Source organism: Diprion similis, chromosome 12, assembly GCF_021155765.1.
Source record: "Diprion similis isolate iyDipSimi1 chromosome 12, iyDipSimi1.1, whole genome shotgun sequence".
In the NCBI taxonomy this organism is placed as follows: domain Eukaryota; kingdom Metazoa; phylum Arthropoda; class Insecta; order Hymenoptera; family Diprionidae; genus Diprion; species Diprion similis.
The window spans coordinates 9,511,364-9,530,266 of NC_060116.1; the positions used below are offsets into that span (position 1 = coordinate 9,511,364).

At 36.4% G+C, this 18,903-nt stretch overlaps 3 protein-coding genes across 3 annotated transcripts; all 3 read right to left on the reverse strand.

Moving 5' to 3' along the window:
- Window positions 1-88: 88 nt before the first annotated feature.
- Window positions 89-2,872, reverse strand: LOC124412916 (nucleolar GTP-binding protein 2). The gene is made up of 2 exons (XM_046893138.1): window positions 2,716-2,872; window positions 89-2,376 (listed from the first exon to the last, which is right to left on the reverse strand). Exon 2 carries the CDS (start codon window positions 2,369-2,371, stop codon window positions 197-199), a length of 2,175 nt encoding a protein of 724 aa, XP_046749094.1. The 5' UTR covers window positions 2,372-2,376; window positions 2,716-2,872; the 3' UTR covers window positions 89-196.
- Window positions 2,873-4,010: 1,138 nt separating this feature from the next.
- On the reverse strand, window positions 4,011-6,163 carry LOC124412919 (trypsin-3-like). The gene is made up of 7 exons (XM_046893141.1): window positions 6,077-6,163; window positions 5,828-5,901; window positions 5,540-5,628; window positions 5,327-5,465; window positions 5,124-5,237; window positions 4,639-4,788; window positions 4,011-4,572 (listed from the first exon to the last, which is right to left on the reverse strand). The coding sequence occupies exons 1-7, from the start codon at window positions 6,126-6,128 to the stop codon at window positions 4,426-4,428; spliced, it is 765 nt and encodes a 254-aa protein (XP_046749097.1). The 5' UTR covers window positions 6,129-6,163; the 3' UTR covers window positions 4,011-4,425.
- Window positions 6,164-6,885: 722 nt separating this feature from the next.
- LOC124413301 lies at window positions 6,886-18,667 on the reverse strand. Its single transcript, XM_046893808.1, has 7 exons — window positions 18,577-18,667; window positions 15,564-15,637; window positions 10,483-10,655; window positions 9,969-10,123; window positions 9,789-9,884; window positions 9,107-9,335; window positions 6,886-8,898 (listed from the first exon to the last, which is right to left on the reverse strand). The coding sequence occupies exons 2-7, from the start codon at window positions 15,600-15,602 to the stop codon at window positions 8,622-8,624; spliced, it is 969 nt and encodes a 322-aa protein (XP_046749764.1). The 5' UTR covers window positions 15,603-15,637; window positions 18,577-18,667; the 3' UTR covers window positions 6,886-8,621.
- Window positions 18,668-18,903: the final 236 nt, after the last annotated feature.

Genomic DNA, 18,903 nt, shown 5'->3' on the forward strand with positions numbered 1-18,903 from the left:
ATATATTCTTCCGTCAATGGTACATGTATCGTCAGTCAACACTTTAGTATTAAGACATGTAAGTGGGGGGAAATTACTAGAGAATTGGGTATTTACACTTTTTATTCGATCAGTATTACGGGAATAACGTTGGTGTAGCAAACTTACTATCAACCGGGCAATAGCTGAAACTGTATCAGATTACAAAGTCCTGGGTTTATCTTGTCTTCGGAACTTTTCTGTTTCTATTTCTGTTCTTTACATTTGTGACTTCGTAGAAGTCGCTTCCTATTTTCTTTCTTTTGTTTGATCTCTCTATAGCTCTTCTTTGCTTACTAGTCAATTTCTTTTCATTCGGGTCTGTTTTTCCTTTTTTCTTTGGTTCATCAGAGATGCTGAATGTACCGCTGCTGGACGTCGTCTTAAGCTGCCCCACTTCACTGTCACTAGAATCGTACTCTTCTTCTACAACATCGAAGGCACTTTGCATCAAGCTATCTTTCTCAGGTCCAAAATACGTCTTATCATTGTTTAATGAAGCATTCGCTCCTTTAGCATTTGCTGACGTTTTGTATTTTTTACTTTCAGACTTTTCCACGTCATTCTTCTCTTGGTGTAACGACCCTTCCTCACCATTATCTTCTTTTTCTTCTTCTTCTTCTTCTATTTCAGATTCGCTAGGCGGCTGGGAGTCATTGGCAGAAATGACTGAACTTGTATTATTATCCTGATCATCGTCCTGAATAGTTCCAGTGTCATCAGCAAAAACATCTTTGTTGTCTTCGCTTGAAAATGTCAAACCAATTCTGATCTTCCTGTAATCTTGGACAACATTGAGTAATAATTTGGCAGGTTCTTTCACTGCCTCATTTTCAGTTTCCTCATTTTTATCAGAAGTAACATCTTCGTTTGTTTCATTCGATATATCAGCAACAGGCGTCTCTTCCATTGCCTTTCTAGGTAATGGATTTTCAAATCCCACAGGTGGAACAAAGAACGGAAGCTTTCCACGCTGCCAGTCGTTAAGAACCATTCGTGCTACTATTGCTACATCAGGTTCTCCACCTTTTAACAGTTTACCAGTCCGACGTGCTAGTTTTTCCAAGAAGTCTATATGATCTGTCCATCCATCAAGTTTGTAAGTCTTACGCATATATTCAGGTTTCACTCGTTCCAATACACACGATATGTAGTCTTCGGGGTTGGTAATGAGTTCAACCCTAACAACGCCTTTCAGAACTTTCTCCGTATCCGTTTCAGCGGAAGGATAAACAACACCAGGACAATCGATGAGGTATATGCGCCGCATCAGCGTGATGTATTGCCATACCTTGGTTTCTCCGGCAATCGGTGCAACTTTGCAGACTTTCTTAGATCTCAGAGTATTTATGATAGAACTTTTGCCTGTATTTGGGTAGCCTATGAAGCCAACACTGATTTGTTTCTTATCTCCATGCAGCTTTGCAAACTGACGTAGGAGATTAATCAACGAACCCTTTCCAAACGGATGGGTTAACGAGGCATGAAAAGCAAGGGTTGGATGCTCGGCACTTAATATTGCCACCCATCTCTGTGTGACCCAAGTTGGTACCAAGTCGACCTTGTTCAATATGAAAATTAAATGTTTATGGGTCTTTTCAGTTTTTAGATATTTTTCTACAGGTGGAGATCGAGTTCCCATCGGATCTCTGGCATCCAAAACTTGAATAACAACATCGGATGAGTCGATTACTTTGTACAGTTCATTCCAAATTCTTCTACTTTGACCTGCAGCCATGACCCAGTCTCTCTGTGCATCTCGTGTCCCATCATCTGGTCTGATCAAATCATGATCTTTAGTGTCTTTCTCAGAGTTATATTTTTCCTCCTTCTCCTTAACGTGAGCCTGCATATCATCATACGTTGTAATGGGCAAATTAGGTCGCTTTCTAATTTTCTTTGGTCCAAACACATTTTGGAAACTCTCTGTATCGAGCAGATGTACCCTGGCATTAGCAGCTTTTTGTTGTAGCAAAGTAACAGGCAATCTGGTCTGTTTCATCACAACCTGATACGGATCTTTCATCGCTGTTCCTAGTTCACTTTGGAACTTTTGAAGAGCATTCTGAGAAACGACACGCGAATTTCCAAACCACCTTTGACTAGGCTCGACTCGGGAAACTGTGCCAGATGCATGCCATCCTTGAAATGGCGCTGGGCTTATAATTTTACCAACTCTATTACGCTTTGGTTTCGAATTACGATACATCTGCAGCCTTTTAATTGTCGCCTTCGTTCGAGGCTTCGCTACGCCTTTAAGCCCTTCAGTCGATCTTTCAGGATTCATACTATGCCCCGATCTGTTGAATCCCTCCTTCCGCGGAGCCTTACTAGCAGAGTGTGATTTCGCCATTTTTTTCTGAAAAAGCATACCAAAAATAAAATAAGATTCAGGCCTTATTAGTATTGATGAAACAATTATTACTAGGTTATGTCAAATAAAGTTAAATAATATAGTAGCTTTTTCTCCAGTTTAAACGCATTTTTAAAACGAAGTTATTCAAAGCTAGCTTTGTGACATTTGTATATCACGTTTCGTTGGAAACGTTGTCAGATATTACAAATAAATTTAATATTGACATTAAAAAACGCGTGTTACTTAACTTAACCTCAAAACCGCGTGATGCTCATACGCAAGGCGTTTTGACACCGATTAATTCTTACTGTCTAACTAAAATTGTTAAAATTAATAATTACCTGATTCAAGTATTAAGTTCCCAAATTACAAAATAAAGGAGCACTAAGTGCTACGCCAACGATAATATTTCTACCCTCAACGGCCACATGTAAGGTTAATGTTACTTTTGAATCTTTGATATTCGTCCACAGCTGCCTTCTGGCGGCCAGTGCTTGCTGCACGTGGCATCAGCAAATCAGCATAGCGGTGGCTGAAGCATGAAATTATTCTGGTAGAATACGCATCCCCGCACACATAAGATCGTCATCATCTGAGGATCCATACTATTTTGTTGAAACAAACGTTGACTGAAAGTATCAATGCATTTTCTCAAATTTTCTCCATCGCATTCTGGGGTAGAGAAAAATACCTAAAAAAAAATTATGTTATTATATGATTATCTAGACATCAGAGTTTACAAACAGTGTGATTAACTAGAACTGGAAATATGTTTTTGTTAGCATCAAGTGTAACGTAGATATATGTATGCACATCGAAAAATATATTTCCAAGTTGTAATTGCGGAACGATTTAATTTCGCTAATTTTCAGTTTCACTAATAGCTTATTTATATTCGTAATGTAAAATTTAAATTGAAGCAACCAAATTTATCCTAATGAGAAAAGATTCCAAGAGATTCAGATTCAGAAAGTTCTCAGAAGATCCTCCTTTGATGGATAGTTTAACAAAAAGGAAAATGTAAGAGTAAAAAACCTACCAGCTACTTCCTACTGCTCAAAGGCAAACATCCCGAGCAATTATAGGAACCCAAAGAGTGATCATAAGCTACAGTTATCACTGCCATTCTGACCTACACAAACATCATTTATGAATGACTACCTTGCAGAATAAAAAATCTATAATCTCCGAAATAGAATAATTAATAACTTCGGACATGTTACTTTCCCTATTGTTGCAGCCTATAAAGTATAAACAATTGTATTTAACACCGTGATGCTATTTTAATTTACTCACAATCAATTCATCTCCAAGTACCTTGCAATTGGGGACCTTTTCAGCACTTTAAATTTCGATCTCGTCCGTCTATTAATCGTTGATTTGGTGGTACATCAAAATCTGATTATTCAATCCATAAGTTTGTATACATCGATATTCACCACCAATATTCACTCACAAAAATACATATGCAGCAATTTTTCTTTTTCTATGAAGTAGGCTATACGACGAAATAAAACCGCAATGTTTCCAAATCATTGGAGACAAGGTATAAGAGCAGAATTAATAGATACCCAGGAAGTAACTTTTTTCAAATTGATATCAGTTAAAGCCAGAAAGTGATTAAACTGATGATACTATATAAAAATCAACAGTAACAATCTGATATACATTTTTGCGTTGTTGAATGAAAGTAAACGCCTGGAACTCGATCGAATAATTTTAACATTAAAAGTTCTTGGTCGGGCTGTTTGATACAGACGTATCAATCATCGTTTATGACTTTCAGCTATCATCGATCATAACAGAGGTATTTTTTCAAGTCTTTAGAGTATCGATGCGGTTTCATAACTGTTGTATATACTGTAGCTGTCGTATAATATGTACACTGGACGCCCTTGACATTATTTTACGACGAACACAACATCACACAATAATATCAATTAAATTCCAGTATTGCGAGGCGCATTAATCGTTCGCAAAGTGTGACAATACACTTGAATTGAGTAACGATTTATTAACAGTAAATATGACATAATTCGGCGATCCCTATCCTACATTCCAGTGTTTTCCCTGATCCAGTCGCGGAAGTAGGAAACTCTGGCGTAGACTCCAGGGTAACCAGCAAGCGCGCATCCGCTGCCCCAGGAAACGGCACCATGGAGAACTCCATGGACTACCAACGGGCCGCCAGAATCGCCCTGGACAGTGGAGAAAAAGTTCACAATTAGCTTCGGCAAAGTGAAAAATGACTAGTTTACACAAACCTGGCAAGCATCGATGCCACCCTCGGGATAACCAGCGCACAACATGTCGTCGGTAATCCAGCTTTGGCCATAAGCAGTCGCGCAATATTCCGGTGAGGTTACAGGAACTTCGGCGATTTGAACAATGTCAGCTGCGGGACCCACAAGCCACTGAAAAACCCATTGAATAATTATTTTCCGATTTTTGCATTTAGAGATCTGGCTGTGAACTTTCCGGAATATGACGCGCCGCTATACGTGATTTGTGTTTTTTCAGTCGTTGAAAAATTCAGACGTATTTTGCAGCATCACACATTGATTCAGGACCTTGCAAAATAATTTAGGTAAAATTTGAAAAATTACAAAATTATATATACCGAAAACAAAAGTGAAAATGAAAATCCTTCTTTCAGCTTAGTATTTTTTTTTATTATTTTATTTTTGTTTTCATCAAGATCTTGATTTCATACTAACAGCGCATAATGCAGTAAATTTAGATTACTCACACGAATAGTTCCCCAGCCAGAGATAGTGCTAAATTCACCTTCTGGGACCATTTCGTATTGTTGAGGCAAAGGAATGGGCTGAACCTGAGCCGAAAAATCCATCGGTTCTTTTACCTGCAGGTAAAAATAAAAGTCGGGAAATTAGTGGCAATGCAAATGTGATGTGTGGGTACACGGTAAGTCAGCTAAAACTATACTCGTACCTTGAGGAGAGCAATGTCATTGGCATAAGTCACGGGGCTGCTGTAATTTGGATGATTTATGATTTGATCTAGTTGATGAATAATCCCACCTGCATTCCGCCATGTGCTTGCGATTCGGACGGAGTAGCGGCTAAAGTCTCTGAAAGAAAGAAGAAAGAAAACAATTATGCTGTCATTTTAATCGTATCAAATCGATCTTTTCTTCATACGAACCGTTGGAAGCAGTGCGCAGCCGAAACAATCCAGAACTCGTTAATGATGGAACCACCGCAGTTGTGGCTGCCGTCAAGCAAAGAGGAAATCTAGAAGCAATAATGCTCATATTTAACAATGAAACAATAGTAACGCACGTATGGTCATGATATGGCATAAATGTGTTTCTTCGCAAATGCCGCAATACCATGCAATTTTGACATAAATGGTACATTCACGTCGCCATGTAAATTTATTCATCGCCCAATCAATCCATGAAAATATGCCGATCGAATTAGTGATTAATACCTGGTAAGGAACTTCTTCGATCGTTCCATTTCTGCCGCCGACGATTCGATTTTCACTAGATGGAACCGGCGAGCCTGCATAGGAAAAGCAATATGAGAGACAATTAAGCGAGCAATGTTCAATTTCGCACTCCTCATTTCGTGAGAAGAAAATATTGAAGTTCAGGAGACGTGATTTAACGATTTATCGGAAATGTTGCACTATTCTTGGGATACAGCAATATTTAGAGACGTAGCGAAAATCCCTTACCGAATACAGCGGCGAGGCTGGTGAACAGAAGACCAAAAATGAAGATGTTCATGTTTCTGAATCAAATTGTACGACAGACATTATTTCTATTCTGTTCGGTTTTTATACCCGCGATCTTATCTCGAACGGAGATACATATTATCGTGTGTCAGAAAAGCAGTCGATCACGCGCGATTAAGTGAGTCTGTATTTTGAAATCTAAAGCTTGTGGTCCGGGTTAATTTTTAATTGTGTATCGAAATAAGGGGAATTCGGTACGAGATTTTCTTATACGACCCTATAATTCAACCCATGATCTTTCCGATTTGAAACATTTCATGAACAGCCTCGATACTTTTGGACATAAGTATGAATGTACCGATTTGAAATAAAACAATTTTTTACGTTTATGTGGAAATGTGATACACTAGGCATGATGTGCGACGTATGTTGTAATTTGAAAGAAGGTATATTATACGGAAAATATACATCGATAGGATCGGTAATATTTTTGTCATACAGTGTACTTAATGTCTACTGCGATATAGATATACAAAATTAAAAGATGGGCAAAAGATCTCGCAAAACCGTTTAAATGTCGGAAGGTAAATGATACTGATAAATATGATTACGCGTTTAATTGATTGACTCAGATTGTAGATCGTTGAAATCATGACTGGTATAATACGTAACATGTGTAGAAAGAAGCATAACAATGAGCTCGTCTCACTATTATGATGTACCTACAATGATTTTTCAGTGATTATACAAATGTTATTTTATATTTATATTTATTTATATTTTACATCTTACTCTAGTTTCTTGCGGGAAGCTTTAGTTCTTTCCAAATTCTCGAATAAGGTCACCAATCATTCAACGCGGAAAAGAGAGGTGAAATCATTTTCGTTTTGCATAATTATTTTAATAATTATTTCTTACATATCAATAAACGATTATAAATTTGACAGTTAAAATGTTAAAACATTGGAAGATTCAATATGACCACGTACAGATTTATTCAGAGTTATTCCAAAGTTTCCAAAATACGTGTAACGGTACATAGGAGCTAATGTTCAGTCGAAATGACGGTGAAAAGTTAATTAAATTATGTTATTACGTCATTACTTCAATTAACTTATAAATTTTAATACACACACAACATATCATGCCTACACTTGCATGGCCACGGAATTCTTCCTTCACCTTATATCGTAAAAATTCAAACCCTGTGAGAATTCTTGTTTCGTAGTATAAAAAATCAGTGCATCAAAAAAAGTGGTCACCAGGAGAATGAGTTTTACATCAAATTAACATATGGCACACTAATCTCATATAATTAAGTATGATTTCATAAATTTACTTCAGACTCTTCGCGAATCGCAGATCAAAGCTTTCAGCCTAGAATTGTTATTTACCGTAATACAGTGATCATGTTAAACAATAAGCAAAACTGTAAAATGGTAACTGAAAAGAATCCGATGACTGAATTTTCGACGATAAGGTAAAATATCTGGCGAAAATTCGAATCACAATTAATTAAAAACTTTTTATTTCTTTAACCAAATTTATTTTATTCATCATAATATTTTGAACGTCAACCGACTATAATATCATTTGCAATGATCTGATTCGTCAATTTTGCCTGCGTTACGTAGCAGGAAAGGAAAACATGACCGCAATTTCCTTTCTTGCTTGAACAATTAGAACGCATGATCGCGAGTAATGAGTAAAATTATGCACTGGTAATTGTAATAGGATTTAGCTACGTATTATTAATAGTGGCTAACACAAGGCCATAAAATGTCACATCTCATTTATCTGGCTTGCGTCACATGAGATCATTATTTCCACACATTCATCGTGGAAAGTATTTTCAATTGAAAAAAAAAAAAATTGTGGAAGGAATTTCTTAATTATGCAATATCTAACAGCAATCAACGATGATTTGAGCAAATAATCAATGTATCAACTTAATTCATCACATAAATGTTAATTATTTATAGATTTCATATACCATTTGATGGTACATAAAATTTTTGTTCATGTGATGTTATACATATTAAGTCGGTTCTTACGTCTGGTACAAAGCAATAAATAAATAACTAACGACTTATCGTAAAAATAATTCAATCATGTTCCAAGCTCAGAAATCTGAGTTAAACATGGGAACTAAAAAACAGGAATGTGGTGAATTTTCAAGTAATAATTTCTTTGACACAGTAGCGAAAGGAAAAAAAAAAAAATAAGAACAAACTATGTACGCATTTTCACTACTGCATCCTGATAAATTTCTCGATTCATTCAATTCAAAAGTGCAACATCATTCTCATCATGAACAATATTCAACTTATTTGAAATTATGAATACATTCGGAATGAAATCTATACGCTGGCATGTACAAATGATTCCCCCCCCCCCCCCCCCCCCCCCCCCGCCTCAAATATTGATAAAATTTAGAAATAACATAACGATGATGATCTAGACTTCAAAATTCCAAATATCGAAAGCCCTGTTACAATCAATTGCATATAATAACAACTTGCGCGGCTTGTCGGCAGTAAATAATTCATTTATGGTTGCTTGAGCAGCATCCCGAGTTTATCACATTCAAGTTGACATTGGCCGAAATGAATGTGGCAGAGGGCGGATTCGGATTAGCGTTACTATGTTCAGGACGCGGTGGTGTGGCCGATGGCCCATTATTTTCTCTACGTTCTTGGCCGGACGATGAAGGGGTAGGACACCGAGTAACAAGGTCTAGGGTCATATTCATTGTGTTCTCAGCCTGTTCAGCGGAAATACTTGCAAAGGGTCTGTCGGCAACAATGGTCGAAGTAGTTTGTCTGGAAAAACAAAAATTCTTTTATCAATTCGTAGAACGATTGTACAAGAGTATACGAGAAACATCCTAAGCTTTCTAATCAAAGGTTTGATATTTTTTCATTACTTGAGAAGCTCATTAGTCAAAGGTGAATTTTTGGCTGTATAAAAATCAAGATAAGGGATTTCGATAGCTGACTAGAACAAAGTTTTAATGGTAACAATCCTCACCCAGGCGTCCAAACACTCTGGATGGTTTCTTCTTCTTGTATTTCTAAATTCGTTGTTAGGGTTGCCGGGCTTTCTTGAGAATCATAATTTGGATCCGCATTAACCCAATCTGGAGGATGACAGGCTTGCGCCTTTACTGGCTTATCCACCATCATAGCACCGGGATAAGCAGTAGATTTCTTTGCTTGCAGCGGTATACGTTGTTCATTATACATATCCCCATAATTATCTGAAACAACGGAGTAAACTTACACGATGATTTTTTTAAATCTAATCCATTTTTTTTTACCTCTACGTTTGACCAAATACAGACAGTGTAAATGTCCGTTCACTACGTCACATTTATGCAAACTATGGTTTTATTTATTAGAAGAGCAATTGTACTTAAACGAAAATGTAGGAAAAATGGCATGTCTGTGTTAATTCGGATGCCTCATTGCATAAAAAAATCACATAACCATTTACCTGGTATAACTGCAGCGTTCGTACTATTAAAGTACGAAAAATCGTCGACATAATGTCGTTAAATAATTTCTTATATAAATGGCAGCTCGATCCTTGCAGCATTTGGAAAAAAAGCAAGAGTCAGTTGACGTACACTTGCGGAAAAGTTGAATATCACTGGCTATAATGATAATACAAATTTTTTTTCTGATCAAATAATGAAATGTATTTTACTCACTGTTGTTTGCTGATGCAGGAGGTGCAGTTGGTTCTAGAACCGAAACTGCACATTCGAGATCACCCGAGTAACATTTTTCGCAACATTTCACTTTAACTGAAACAGAAAAGCAAATATTTATAATTCAATAACGACTTCGAAAAACTGGATATGAAAACAGTAATTGATAAAGAAACTTACTCCAAAGGTGTGTAAGGTAAATGATGATTATAACAGATATGAGACAGCCGATTAGTCCCCATATCAGAGCAGTCATGTTAAACGGATACTGATTTCCGTCATTTTTTTTGCATGTAGTTGCCTCTTGGCCGTCCGTGTTGACTTCCGCGGAAAAACTGTAGCGAAAAAATAGAACTAGAGTAACCGTTGCGCTAAATAAACTCTTGAAGGTTGAGTACTAAATAAGCGCTTTACGAATAATTGCATCAAGCGTCTATTCTGACATGATTTTGCGCAAGAAAATTTTTTAAAGCTTGACAGGGCGGCCAAATTATGAAAAGTTTCGAAAACAGATTAATTTGGGGCTTGACGATGCTTTCGATTGAATATTTGTCAAAAAATATCTCACGCGGCAAAGTTTTTTTTTTTTTTTTTTTCTTATTAAGCATTAGAAACGTAAAATGTTATTGAAAGCCTATATAACTATGTGAACATTAAAGTGAGAAAATATGTAGATTTTTCACGTATCGCTTACCCAGGAAGACAAGGACCGCATTGCTTGGCATCGCGGGCTTGTGTTGAACCATTCCGCCTGTCATATGAGGCACATTTGGTATAGTTGACGCACTTTTTTGACGTCTCATAGCAGTACTGATGTTGTGAACAATCGGCATCGACTCTACAGGATTCGGCCGCAGTTGCTATTACCTGTAAAAGTACAAAATTGTAGAGGTATATCCTGGATTTGGAACAGGTAGCAAAAGCAACAATTTACGGATATTGTTTCTAATCGTAAATCTAAAAATACAGATTAGACATAAAACTAACCGCAATGGTTAGGTACGCAGTCGTGGATGTATGATTTCAAAATTCAATTTTTCTCCTGCACATTGCTGTTGTTCTCTGCAGTTTGCAGCGGTTCGTCGCAATCATGGTCAGGAATATTTATCAGTAATATTCCACGTTTCTTCGTCCGATGAGAAAGAAAATTCTACGCAGTGACGAATCGATTTGCAAATATAACATATATACCTACATATAAATTTATAAATACAAGGGTGCGGATTTTTTCGAGGATATTTTTGGAACGGCAGGAGACTCGGTCGAGCAGATATGTTCCAAAAATAATTTGTTTGGATCGGTGTGATTTTTCTTGAAGAAAAAAGAAAAAAGAAAAAAAAAAATAACGTTAAATAGAAATTAAATAAACCGGCGACTGAGTTAACACAATAATAACTAACTTCGATAACGCATATATACTTAATTAGAAAGCGAATTGCAAGTAAGGAGGACATCTAGCGTGTGGTGTATAATATAGTACGATTAACACACCGATAAAGATTCAGTAAGTGATCAACACCGCACAGCGTATAACGAATGAGCAAACGAAAGTGATTAAAGTGTTACGTTGGTTGGATATGTATACAACATATGTATAAGTAAGGTCAGGGATTGCTGGGTTTTATATACCGAGTGCTCAATGTCACCAGTAGCATGCGGATAACAGTGCTCACAAGGAGGTGCCATACGCGTGAGGAGTAAACGTGACGCAATGGTTATGACGCATCGGAGAAAGTTTTATTTGAAATAATAGATGATAGATAATAGATAATAGATAATAGTCTAATAGTCATCGTCGAGATAGATCTACGAGATATAATACGTCCAGTGCGAGGTAAGAAACGCAAGTTCAGTCATCTACAAGTTGCAATTATGCAGATAGTCATATTTTTCGTTGAAAACGTTAAATTATACATATAAGGAATTGGCGAGGATCAATGATCTGCAATTTATTGAATGAAAAAGTTCCCGGTTTTTTTCCCAGAATTTAATAGTGTGACGTAAGCAGATACCTACTGATAGATTTCAAGATCAAGGCTTTTGTTAATTTTAATATTTCATATAATTATATATTAAAATATATTCAACATATAATTGTTTAATTATTCAATTTCATTTCATACAAATGAATGTGAAGTTTTATTTTTTCACGCCATCACGATGCATGTACGAAATTACTTACTACTACTCGATGTCTTTCATAATTGACTAGAATAATTGGAAATAAAAAAAAAATTAAAAAAAATTATTTGAAAAATTATTCGAACGAAAACGTAGTGAGATTAGGCAATTAGTACAGCGTTTGAACCCCCAAATTAACAGAATTAAGGCATTGTTTGCCAGAGAGATGGCGCAAAACACTGCAGTGTGAGAACATGTATTCTAAAGACGACGTGACATGATTTTGTGGCTATCTCTTATTCGGATAAAAATAGCTTTTAGATGAAACTTGAGTACAAGGGAGACCGGGGCACACACAATATCCAATGGAACCATGTGATTACTCCTGTGATTATCCCCACCTCTACAGGGCGTGAAAAAATAATGGTTATCAAAAAATCCAGAGCTTAACTGCTACAGGATGCAGACAAAACCGTGATAATCATAAAATTTTCTTTCGCTCTATCTTTTCAAGTTGCATAAAGTGTCTCAGATCTTCTTATAATCCCGCCACAATTACCAAATCCAATATAATAATTATGCGATATTTTCTCTATGGCGAGTCAGTATAATTATAACTGCACGATATACCCAATTTGTTAATGCCCTAAATCCGATTCTTGCCTATAACGAATGAAAAAAAAAAAAAAAATACAAGTCTATTACATTAATAAATATTACATGATTGCATATGAATATTCTTGTTGTCGCAAACCAAAACGATTTTCATAGTTTCGCAATACCGCGAAAAATCCACTTATTTCTAACGCATCATCCACGCTTGACCTACTTTACTACCTTGGTGTGATATTCTGCAGGCTCTTAGCCAATCGAGGTGACAAAGAACAAAGAGAAAGAAAGCAATAAAAAATCAAACACTCAGTGAATATGAGATATATAATAGAGAGCATCGGACGACGACGAGCATCAAGGGCAGGAAGAGAAAAGAAAAGAAAAGAAGAAGGTGAAAAAGGACAAAATATTCATGATGGTTAGGCTCAGTGTCTGATTCCAAGATTCCAAACTACGCGTTACTGTTACTGCTGTTGTTATTATTATCATTATTATTATTATTATAACATGGTACATCGATGCCGATGAGGAATATTATATTTAAACCTACTGCCCACGTGACGAGCTACGCTTGCATACAACACACGTTATTGTTATTATGATTTACACCATTGTTGTTATTATTCGCGAGGGCTCGAGATAAGTGGTTGTACGTAATTGTGTAATATGAAAACACTACAGACACGTGTATACAGGGCGCATTCCACGGCGAAATGGTGAATTTCTCCTTTTTTTTTTAGTTATATTTTTGAAAAAAAAAGAATTTTTCTACTAAAAGGTTTTTTCTAAAGAAGAAAATGAAAAGAAACTTTGCCATGGTAAAAGTTGATTAAAATTATGCACGTGCGTAATATATTGTTCATCACGCGTTGCTCAACTAAACAGCATAGATTTGATATTAATTATAATATGCACTTCATTTGCAGTATGCATTTCCTCTGATTGTAGAGTAATATCAGATTTCGTATATTGTTTATACGCATGTGTAATATCCAGTCAAATATATATATATATATATTGATATATAAATGACATAATATTCATCCCAGCAACGTAATTTTGCAGGTTGAAAATATATAATGCATCAAACCGGATGTTTCTGGCAATCTGCGTGCCTACGTAATATACGTATATAATGTAACACTTCATTTCCCTTCATTTCATTTCATTTCAACTTGTACACATGTACCTATGTATATACATATACACACATACAAACATACATCGTGAAATTATCGTACAGTTTTGTACCGCGACTCCGTCCGCAGATAATAACGAAAGCGTGGCTTTTTTCGACGCCATTTTGGAACTTTTGTGCCGCGTCATGGTCATGGATTATAATTCCCACCCTGCGTTGAGCGATAAGAGACTCCAATGCCACCTCATTTCGTTTTGGCAGCCCTGATGAAAATTCCTACCCCAATTGAAAGATATACGAGCATATCGTATAATATCGTACAGGAATCGTTCATTTTCTTCAAAAATTACAGTGTCTTCAACATTTTCTTACTGAAAGGATAAAAATGAACATTGGCCGTTGATATAAAACATACAGACCTACATACTGTAACGACAATTTATTTACACCTCTTATTATAATTTGTTTTTTTTTTAACCGGTTGTCGACCGTCGTTTCTTTTTATCTTAGGAGTCGGCAAAGATATTGACATTATACCTACTTAATGTGGCTCCTGCCGTGGCAGAGTCCAAGAAATATGTCTATAATTGTGCGTGTGTGTGCGCGCGTGTCTCTCTCTCTAAATATATATGTATATATATATGTATATTCCTCTTCTTCAGCAACGCCTGCACGATATAGTTTCAAGGGAAATAATACACATGAACACGGGCACACACGTTTATATACATACATACATACACACACACACGTATATTTTTGACCTTGAAACTATACGATGCAGCGTTGCCGAAGAAGAGGGACCTACTCTTATACAGTTGTCATATTACCCGAATACTTAAAGACACTGTATATTAAGTGTACACTGTTATACGTCTCTATTTATATCGCGTCGATGGTGCAGCAGAGCTGTGAAACTCGAAATCCATTGGAGGTAACAATTTTATCGTGTACGGTGACGCATTAACGCAGAATTGTTGCCCGATACCAACGAACACAATTAAGCGAAATTGTGCAAAGGCGTATCGAAGATTTTTCAGAACTGCATAAATAAACGAATGATTATTTATTTGGTGAGCGTAGAGGCAGCAGGTATAATGAAATGCCTCTGCATTAGCGAATATGATAATATGTATATAATATCATATAAAATAATATATTTTCTTTGTTTCAAGTTAGAGATACCTCTACGCGTGTATATATACATATATATATATATATACACAGTAACTTGTGCCGTTGCATGTCAAAACTATTGTAATTACAGACAGGTCCAGGGGTGTTGATTATCTCTTTGTCTGCGCGCGGCGCGTTTCATATTTCATAAACGAATTGGTTTAATCGGTTGATAATCATGCGCTAAGGGAACTCGCGCGCGTGAACCATATACCTACATGCGAGTATATATGCGTGAGTCACCCCCCTTGCAGCTTCTAGAGGATTCTCGAACGTTCTAGGTGCCAAGTGGACACGTTACATACGTACAGTAATGTTCATCGATGCATGCACTGTGGCTAACTTTATTTTTTCCAACTTTTGTTTCTTTTCTACTCGTATTTTATGTGCCTATGGCCGGTGAAACAGTGATGATGTACATGCGTTGTACACCGTGAGCAGAAATTTACCACAATTTTATTTGCGTTGCAGGTAGATTTTGCAGAGAAGATGCTACATTTTTCGGAATATTTTTTTTTTTTGCTTTTGCATATAGAATTTTTTTACATCAGTGATGCGTAGGCTTTGATTATAATTATAATAATAACTCAAGACGCAGTCAAAGAATGAGGAAAATCAGAAGGAAACAAAATTGGAATATCAACAATATCACATTAAAAGTGATTACATAGGTTTTGGTTGTTCTTGTTGTAAAAATATTTATGCAACAATACGTATCATCCACTTACCAAAAAAACAAATGCGACGAATTGTACTACGGAAGCCATGGTAACCCCCGTGGCTGAAGGTATTTTTCCGAAATCTGAAACAATGCGTAAATCCACACGTATGAAACAACCTGCAGAGTTGCATTGAAATTATAGTAATCACGTAAGCGTATCGGAATAGTTTTAATTTTCTGCACACATTTTATTCATCGCAAATATGCACCGAGGGATGGAAGAAAAATACATGGCGTTGGACTGGGGAAACGAAAGTGAAAAATAGTTCTCAATCTTATAATTTGATAATCTTCCCTTCTGACTTCCAGCGTACGGAATTCAGTTTAACTTATAAAAATGAATTCTCGTTCAGTCGAACCTGAAGACAATAACATTTTATTTTCTTTTTGTACAAATGTGAATTATTCAGAGAAATTACCTACATACATCGAAAAATGCATATTATTTGAAAAACTGTAAGCTTTTGTTGTATAAACTTTATGTTTCACCTGTAGGTCTGAAAAATAATTGAACAAAGTTGAATCTTCTACGTATATAGAAATGAAGAATGATTTTTTTTCTCTAAAAGACCCATACAATTGCCACACTGTGATATTTTACGAAATCATCACCTCTTATCACGTCCGGTGAAGCAGGAGATTGGCAAAAAATAAATAAAAATTTTACACATAATAATTATATAGCCGAACTATTGGCAGAGCTTATTATTACAAGGCTAATATTCGTAATACCAACGGAACAGATAATATATATATACCCATTGCAATAAATAAAAATATGATGATGAAGTTGGTGACGTCACACTGTACCGATCTATTTTTATAAAAAATGGAGGAAAAATTGTTACTCGTTGCACCTTTAGTATATTACGCGCGCGCACATGCACACACACACACACATACACACACATAATTCTAAAGACGGTTTGAGCATGTGTAGAAGTGCTGAGGAGTAACTGTGAATTATTTGAGAATTTTCATAAGCTTTCAAGAAACAAAAAGTAAGGACATACACGACTCACCTGTGTACGGAGCAGGAAAAATATCCTGTGTGTGTGACTGAGGTTTCATTTTAACACTACAATTTTTTCCTCATCGTCGCTATATGTATATATCTGCCGCACGGTTTTCGTGTTTATGTATACATGTAGCTACGATGGGGAAAAAATTGTAGTGTTAAAATGAAACCTCAGTCACACACACAGGATATTTTTCCTGCTCCGTACACAGGTGAGTCGTGTATGTCCTTACTTTTTGTTTCTTAAAAGCTTTTGAAAATTCTCAAATAATTCACGATTACTCCTCAGCACTTCTACAAATGCTCCAATTGTCTTCAGAATTGAATATTCCATGATTTTGTAATAAGCCCGGTGCTAACCTCTCTGGCTTTCGAAGATAATTCAAGGGGACATTTTTTGAACGACCCACCTGTGTGATGGAGGGTTGAATCATCTTTCTCCTTTTCTAATATCTTTAATCACGTAGTATTGCATGTATATAAGAAAACAAAAATGTATATTCTTGGACCGATTCACTGGGATTTTTAAAAAATTCATAGACGTGGCTAAAAAAGGTGCGAGCATGAGAAAAAAATTCACTGGTTAGACTCTATAGACAAATGAATATTGAAAGCGAACGATAATTGTGTAGAAATAGTTTATATTGTTCTATATTTTTATTCCGTAATTTTTTGGCCGCAGTTTAAAATTTTCCAGTTTTATGATGATGATGATGATAATAATAATAATGATAATAATAATAATAATAATAATAATAATAATAATAATAATAACAACAACAACAATAATAATAATCATAAACTCTGGGCAGGTTGAAATTAAGTTGAGAAAGCACCTGCTCTAGAATCCTTTGAAACTGAATTTTACAATACTTTTACGGCCTTCTGGAATTGGCATTTCAATGAAATCGAATGTTTCAAAGTCAGATTCGTGATGACTGGTTTCAAGAATTCTACGATTAGTCAATACTACCCAATTAAGTAACTCCGCTGTAATCTGAATTACTCTTAAAAATATTGAGAAAAATTAATTGAAATGGGACGTCCCGTGTGTAACTAATTTAAATAGGAATAACGAGGGTGTATGAGAAAAACATGTGTAATAATAATTTATACTTGATAAACAAGACGGTAACTTCCGCGAAGCGATATTTTTCAAGGCGGAAAACGTTCCTACTGCACATAGATTATTGCGGTAAAGTTTACATGTAAGTTTACTAAAAACAGATACTCACCGTTAACTTAACACAAGTAACGTAATTAAGGCTGTAGCTGATGTATTTAGTTAATCGAACGCTTTCAGAACTGCGCCTGAAACTCTCGTCTTTAGAAAAACGTTCGTACGGATTGACGATTGCATCAGCAATTGTTAAGATGAAATGGTGGTCGGTTGACGGTGCAAAAAAACGGTTTGATTTCAGGGAGGTAAGCGCAGGTAGATTTAAACGTTAAGTGTATAAAATCGGTGATGTGTGTGAAAATGATTTAGAAAAAATTCACCCACACACAAACATATTCAAAAAACAAATCATCGCTGCTTTGAATTGCGAAGCAATGCAGCTATTGCCTGCACTACGGTTACGGTTTAAAAATCGGATATAGTTAATTGTTAAAAGCGAAAAACAAGTCGCACTAAATCTAGAACATCAGGAATGTACGTATGCATTTGCGGATGTACCGGAGTGGAAATGTTTCCTGCTCGATTATGCGATACCACAGATTCCTCGCCACGCGCGACTCCGCGGTAAACACGAACGTCACAACACGTTTGCAGCACGTGTGGTGGATGTGTAAGAAGATTAAATGATATAATCAAAGGGCTCGACACGTCGCTGCAAGATAGGTACCTCGGTTTTAGGGATTCGTGTCAAGACCTGTCGATGCATGTGTCGACGAGCCCGGTGCATCGGACGAAATCGGTAAAACGTTCGAATGACGTTTAGAAAATCTTACAATTAGGAGTAAAGGAAAAAGTTCATGCAACGTATAGTCGGTAGCTTACCTTTATCACTGCCGTTTCTGCGGTGTACTTATAATTTGCAAAACTTTAAAACTGTTCTTTCACACTTGTCAGAGGAAAGCACTTGTCGTTTGAAACACTTGTCGTCTTGGAAGTTGGTATACAACTGAAAGATCGCGTGGACCGTGGAACTGGATACAGCGCCTGGATGATTCATCGCGCGTTAGACTTGTCACGACTTGTCTGCGGGCAGGTGCAGTGGGGGTGGGTGTTGTGTTTTTCTCAGCCAATCAGAGGCCCGGACGAGTATCGACCGCAGGCTCGATCCATCTCGACCTTGCAGTTCGATCTTCTCGATCTTCCACCCCT

Coding starts and splice junctions, on each gene's coding strand:
- LOC124412919 (XM_046893141.1), bottom strand. CDS start 6,128: ATGAACATCTTCATTTTTGGTCTTCTGTTCACCAGCCTCGCCGCTGTA. Junction 5,238..5,326: donor ATGACATTGCTCTCCTCAAG/GTACGAGTATAG, acceptor TTTTACCTGCAG/GTAAAAGAACCGATGGATTT. Junction 4,789..5,123: donor CTGGCTGGGGAACTATTCGT/GTGAGTAATCTA, acceptor TGGGTTTTTCAG/TGGCTTGTGGGTCCCGCAGC.
- LOC124413301 (XM_046893808.1), bottom strand. CDS start 15,602: ATGGCTTCCGTAGTACAATTCGTCGCATTTGTTTTTTTG. Junction 9,885..9,968: donor TTACCTTACACACCTTTGGA/GTAAGTTTCTTT, acceptor TTTCTGTTTCAG/TTAAAGTGAAATGTTGCGAA. Junction 9,336..9,788: donor TCCTGCATCAGCAAACAACA/GTGAGTAAAATA, acceptor CCGTTGTTTCAG/ATAATTATGGGGATATGTAT.
- LOC124412916 (XM_046893138.1), bottom strand. CDS start 2,371: ATGGCGAAATCACACTCTGCTAGTAAGGCTCCGCGGAAGGAGGGATTC.